Source organism: Photinus pyralis, unplaced genomic scaffold, assembly GCF_008802855.1.
Source record: "Photinus pyralis isolate 1611_PpyrPB1 unplaced genomic scaffold, Ppyr1.3 Ppyr1.4_LG9, whole genome shotgun sequence".
Classification (NCBI taxonomy): Eukaryota; Metazoa; Arthropoda; class Insecta; order Coleoptera; family Lampyridae; genus Photinus; species Photinus pyralis.
In genome coordinates, this window is record NW_022170878.1 from 1,864,074 (window position 1) to 1,870,152 (window position 6,079).

General features: G+C 41.3%; 3 protein-coding genes across 3 annotated transcripts in view; all 3 read right to left on the minus strand.

Annotated features, from left to right (window-relative positions):
• Window positions 1–1,063, minus strand: part of LOC116180677 (ubiquitin carboxyl-terminal hydrolase isozyme L3-like) — a 14,730-nt gene extending 13,667 nt beyond the window's left edge. The window contains exons 1-5 of the mRNA XM_031500787.1: window positions 876–1,063; window positions 805–816; window positions 624–752; window positions 419–564; window positions 33–192 (exon numbers count right to left, since the gene is read on the minus strand). Coding sequence (XP_031356647.1) covers window positions 33–192; window positions 419–564; window positions 624–752; window positions 805–816; window positions 876–908 — 480 coding nt within the window. The 5' untranslated portion in view covers window positions 909–1,063. The remainder of the gene's footprint in view (window positions 1–32; window positions 193–418; window positions 565–623; window positions 753–804; window positions 817–875) is intronic.
• A 964-nt stretch (window positions 1,064–2,027) lies between these two features.
• On the minus strand, window positions 2,028–2,817 carry LOC116180857 (cold shock domain-containing protein CG9705). The gene is made up of 3 exons (XM_031501015.1): window positions 2,621–2,817; window positions 2,441–2,563; window positions 2,028–2,360 (listed from the first exon to the last, which is right to left on the minus strand). Exons 1-3 carry the CDS (start codon window positions 2,707–2,709, stop codon window positions 2,213–2,215), a joined length of 360 nt encoding a protein of 119 aa, XP_031356875.1. The 5' UTR covers window positions 2,710–2,817; the 3' UTR covers window positions 2,028–2,212.
• Window positions 2,818–2,935: 118 nt separating this feature from the next.
• On the minus strand, window positions 2,936–4,392 carry LOC116180855 (actin-related protein 2/3 complex subunit 1A-B). The gene is made up of 2 exons (XM_031501013.1): window positions 4,086–4,392; window positions 2,936–4,037 (listed from the first exon to the last, which is right to left on the minus strand). The coding sequence occupies exons 1-2, from the start codon at window positions 4,156–4,158 to the stop codon at window positions 2,986–2,988; spliced, it is 1,125 nt and encodes a 374-aa protein (XP_031356873.1). The 5' UTR covers window positions 4,159–4,392; the 3' UTR covers window positions 2,936–2,985.
• Between the last annotated feature and the right edge of the window lie 1,687 nt (window positions 4,393–6,079).

Here is a 6,079-nt window from a genome sequence, read left to right on the forward strand (position 1 = left end):
TGAAAGTTGCCAAATTACGAGTTGGCACGAACAAGATCAGAGCTTACGGTCGTCTGTCCTTCGCTCTCCAATTCGCGATGCGCGTCCATAATAGCAGCGGCAGATTTCTGAAGCAGTTCCCCTCTTTCCGCCGGGGTCATGTTCTTGCTTTCGTCGAGCAGCTTCTTAAACGGTCCCTCGGCGATCTCAATCCTGTTAAAAATTCTTTCTTAAAACAGGAACAAGGGGAAAAAACCCTTTCTTAAACTGTAATAGTACTTTAACGTAGGTAAAAGAGAACTTCAAGAAAGTACAGGGCGTGCCAAATTTGAGGGTGATTTTTAAAACTATGGAACCATGCTTTTTTATATACCTAATAAATTATTACACCCTGTATAACTCTTATAGGTTGAATGAAACTCGTGGTAGACCGACTTACTGTTGCATATTATTCGCGATACTGTGAATCAGCGCCACGGTGCCGCACGCGTTGGAAACCATCTGCTTGACATAGTACAAATCGGGCGTGACCGTCTGGCCGGCTTCCTTAATTTCGTTCGCTTGCGTCTCGGCGAAAGTTTGATACTGAAATTCGTCGATTAACGAGACGAACACTATAGGAAGCGACGACGACGTCAGCTTACCGTTTCGCTTATAGGAAATAGGAGAATCACAGACAGAACCGGCTTGGGAACCCACGCTAACGAATCGGCGTCTAAACCGAAAACGTCGACCAGGCTCCATTTTTCGGGCACACCCAACTTTTGCAAAAACTGAAAATTCGAGGCGTTACCCGAAATTCGGGGCCGATGTCGGAATACTAACCTTGTTTAAGACCTAAAAGCCGGCATTAGTGAGAAAGATGACTAATTAAAAAATTTGTTTTTTTATCTTACGTCAGGGTTTGACTCCAATGGAAGCAGCGACATGTTGATGGGTAATCGGTGAGCGCAGACTTTCGAAAATTGCAAAAAATATCCGCAATATGCAGCGATAAACGGAAAAATCTCAATGTAGAATGAACGATTGCAGCCGGTGATAGTTATTGATTTTTTATAATTTTTATTTAAACAAATGATACCCTGCGCGTGCGCCAACTATAAAATTTACGAAATTGGCAGTGTCTAACGTGTCGTTTCCTTTTTCCTTTTTTTATATACATGGTGAAAGAGCATTAGTATTTTAACAAAGTGAATCTAGTTTATTCTTGTAGCAATGTAAGAGAAACGGAACTATACGCCCAGTCTCTTCCTTGAGTTTTCGTTGGAAAAACACGATCGCGGGAATTTATTATTTCAATACGCAGGACACATTTCACTCCCGATTAGTCTATATGAATTCTCCCAGGGAAGACCCGATTTAGTAAACCAGGCCTCCCGGTATTGCGCTTTCGCCCATAAAACGTTTAGTCTTCAGAACTCTTATATAATAGGTTTTGGGAAGATGACCATACCCTCTTCTACTAGAAGTACGACAGAAAACGTAGCACCAGAGGGTCTGGAATACCCCAGGCAAACGATGAGGCGTAGATCATTTCCAAAAATTACCATGAGAGTACTAACTACTAAGGGAAGTAGGGACGGAATTATCGAGTCCTTCTTTGTTGAGGCTACTCCTGTTGCGGCCAGGGGCTATTCTACGGCCCCGGAGCAGCACTCTCGTCCTCAGAACTCCTTATATATTGAATTGCCTTTCGGCCTCGCCGTTGGTTGGGGGTGTGACAGCGCCAGAAATGCGCTTACCTTTCACTTTGGGTTGTGAAGATTCGTGAACCAACTGAATATGAGGTCCTAAGACGCATCCTTTGTATTTTTAAAAATTCTTTTGTTATTCATATTAGGAAAAACCAGATTCATCCCTCTAGCTCCTCATGCGCGCCACAGAAGGGGACCAGGACTTCACAGCAGACAGACCTGCTTTTGCAACAAGTAAGCTATTAAAGAATGGCCCACCTTCCGCTAGTAACTATGGATTATCACATGGGACTGGGATACAGAACTGGAGGGGGGCAACAAGCAAATTACTGATTTTCTGTTTGCAAATTAAAATACATGATATTAGTACATTTATTAGCACCATACAAATAAAACTATGGTTTACTAACAGGAATGATACAATAAACTATAACATCACCTTATAGGTATAACAAATATGGCAACATACAATTTTATTAGTCGCTCCAATTGTGATACCTCCACCTACGATACATTTAAAATTATAAAAGTAAAAAGATTTAGCAAAACTCCCATTTTTTGTGTACTTCCGGCGTTAAATTCGTGATATGTACGTGCACGGCTTGGTACTTTTCCATTTTCGGCGGTATTGGACACAACCTATATTTCACAACGTCTCCGGGTAACGGAACATATTCCCCTTCGACACTACAAATTTCAAAGTTAATTGACTTGAAGTTTCACTTTCTAAATGCATCATCAAAGAGACCAATTGATTGCATGCTTACTCTGATACATGGACGAAGATATCGTCGCCACCTGTCGCCGGTGTAACGAAACCGTGGCCCTTCTCCCGACAAAAACTCTTAATAGCGCCAGACATCTCCGGACTTTGCAACGCTCTCTCGCTCCTAAAAACGATCGAGTACGTTACAAGTTACCCTCGAGGACCAGCTGTAGATACTTACATGGATGCTGTTCGAGTTCTTCGCGTTATTAAAGGACTTGGAATGGTCATAGTGGACTTGTTTGAATTATCGACACTTAACGACGACATTTTCTTAGATAAATCTATTTTGTAAATAAAACGAAAGGAAATCACAACTCAAATATTGAAAAATTGTAGTGTTGAGAAATAAATCAACATTTAACATAAATACCAACTTATGGATTTAAAAAAATAAAATTCCCCACATTTTTATACAGGGAGAGGCTTTATTTGTTTTTGTCAGCGCTACTCTTCTGTTGTGTTGGGTTGCCTACGTGGCAGTTGAAAAAGAAACAAAACTGCACTATCTTTATTACAACGAATAATAAAAGATACACCTTAAACCTAAATTCGTAAACCTTGAATCTCTTTCTCTAACAAAGACAAGTTCCAAATGACAAGTTGGCCGTCAAGTCCCGAAGTACTAAACTTAGTACCGTCAGCTTTCGTTCCTCCGTACAAACACAAGCAAGTAATTGCGTTTTGATGTACCGAGTCCAAACTGGTATCTGACACTTCGACACGTGCCTGTTTGTCTAACGACTGAAACTTACGCATTGCTGACAGCCCGCTGGCCTCCTTCTTCTGCGATGTATCCAACTTCGCCGCGAATACCAGCTTCCCATTCGTGTCGAGGGAGTATAGCAACGGCATACAATTATGGCCGGCGGTAATAATTGATCGATTGCTGACCCACGTACAACTCAAAAACGGTAAAAACTCGGTTTTTAGCTTGAACATGACATTACCGCGTGTTGCATCGGCAACGTTAATAGTTGAATCGTGCGCGACCCAGCATATCTTGTTACCGTCGGGAGAAAAACTAACGCTGTGTACCCAACCGCCGCCCGCTGCCGAGTTCGGGAATTCGGCCATGAGCTGACCTAGAGGCATCTTGCTTCCCCAGGGAGTCGCCTCGGGTGTCTTCTCAATGTCCCTAATGTACGCTGAGAAGACTCTCACTTTGTAATCCGTAGATCCGGCGACCAGCAGAACGTTATTGGGATGCCAATCGATTGAGGTGATGGTAGAACGAATTGGCTTTTTGATGTGCTTAGACACCCACCAGTCGTTTTCCGACTCGAAGTAGCAAATAGAGATTAAACGAGCGCCAGAACCGACAGCAAACTTGTTTTCGTCCGGCGACCATTTCACGCACGTTGCTGCGCGGTTTATACGTAATAAAACTAGGGTGGGTTTCCACTTGCCGTCATCACCTTGGGTCCAGACGTAGGCGTTACGATCCACCGCGCAGGTGACGATGCGGTTCGTATTGGGTGCCCAATCGATTCCCATGACGCGTAGATCGTGCTGGTTTAAATTATCGATCATTTTCCAATCGGAAGCGTTCCTTTGATAAACATGCACTTCATGATTATTAGGGGAGATTGCGATTTCTGTAAACGGTCAAGTCAAAGGAAGATACAGACATTTCGTTTACGTACGTGTCTTCTCCTTGTTCCAAGCGTGACAGGTGATGGGAGCGATAACATTTCCAAATCGATGTGTTTCGGTCATTGTCTTAAGGAGTCTCAATGGGCGTTGCCGGTGGTTATAGAAATTTCACCGCAGATGATTCCAAGATCGAGAAATTTTAGATTCGTGGACTCTGGGCAGTCGACACGAATTTTCTTGCCAATTTTTAAATGTTTTAATTAATAAAACACATATATAAGAACTTTGAATTTGGGATAACCAACAAAATGATTCACCTGGTTACAAAACACCAAAAGTTTGGTGTATTTTGTGTTGCCAACTTTGAATAAAGTCGAACCTAAAAAAACAGAAATGCAATGGTGCCAGTTGTAACTCTTCTACTTTGTGTTACTATGTATACAGAGAGGTCTTATGATAAATGTAGGGAAATGGCCTTTAAACAATCGTTAAGATCTCTGCATGCTGTGGGGTATTTCGTTCCCTCCAGACTCCTTGGCTTTACGTTCATACTCAAAACATTCAGTCCTAAAAAGGACCTTTTCCAAAATTCTGGTTGAAGTGCAATACACATATTGGAGAATATAGAACCGGGTCTTATGATAATTGTATGGAAATTAATTTTAAATCTTTTGCTACAACAATAGTTTAAAACCTTTGTAAGCTGGGTGGCGTTCCATACCCCCCAGACCGGGTGATTCTATGTTCACACTCAAAACATTAAACTCAAAAGGATCTTTCCAAAAATTATGGGTGAAGTGCTAAGGGCTACCCATTTTAGAGAATAATATAGCACCGAGTCTGGGGGGTATGCAATTCCCTACCTATCTTTGTGTGCTGGGTTGGGGGGTATTCTATACCCCCCAGACTACCCCCGGCTCTATGTTCACTCTCAAGGGATCTTTTCAAAGATTACAGTTGAAGTGCTAAGGGCTAAGGGAATATAGAACCGAGGGGTAAATCTATCGCTGCAACAACAGTTAAAACCATTGTATTTCTTACCCCCCCCCCCCCCGGCTCCTTGGTTCTACCTTAGTGTAATAACACTATGGTTCTACGTTTACCCTCAAAACATTCAGCCCTACAGGGATCTTTCTAATAATTATGGTTCAAATGCTAAGAGCGCACTACACATTTTGGAAAATATACAACCGGGGAGTTGGGAGGGGGGGGGGTTATAGAATACCCTCAGCAAGCATAAAAAAGGTCTAAGTGTAGGGAAATTAACTATAAGTCTACTACAATCGTTAAGACCATTTCCGACTATGTAACCTTCGGAATTTTCATTTTTCAGTGGATCTAAAACAAGTTGACCTTCTATGATTGTTAGAGACAATAGAGTAGTATTCTGCAACATTTTTAACGCATTTCCACAAAAATTAAAAAAAAAATGCGTTATTGTGGCCACTTTGTCCGGCCGTCCGTCCGGCCGCTCGTTCGTTGAGACGCTACTAGTTCTTTATCTTAAGAGCTATTGTTTTACTTTTTGTCGGTATTTGGTTCGTTATGGTGTCGAGGCTTGCACCAAGGAAGGAATTTTTTTCTTTGTTTATTGCTAAAAAAGTTATTGTAAAAAACAGTTTTTTACTTGTTCCATAATTTAAAATTTTTTCCGTTTATTAGCGATCCTAGAGATCGTTTATAATTTTGTATTGCTGTCTGTCGTCTGTCTGTTGGTCTGTCCGTCTGTTCCTTTGTCTGTCTGTTCCTCTATCTGTCCGTGTGAACGATAATTTTGTTTAGAAATGTCCGATCTCTTTTAGATCTCCGTTAGTTATGAACTGAATTACATGAAATTCAATATGGGCATAGTTTTAGCCATATAATACGCAATGCCAAAAGTTGAGTCGAATCAATTCAAAATTCACAGTGCCCTTTTCGCATCCCGACCATTTATAAACCGAATTGCAAACTTTTTTATTTATAAAAGTATTTGAATGAAATGAAATTTGGTTTTGCGCATGCGCAGTGCCAACTTTTTTATTTATGGAAGAATTTAAACGAA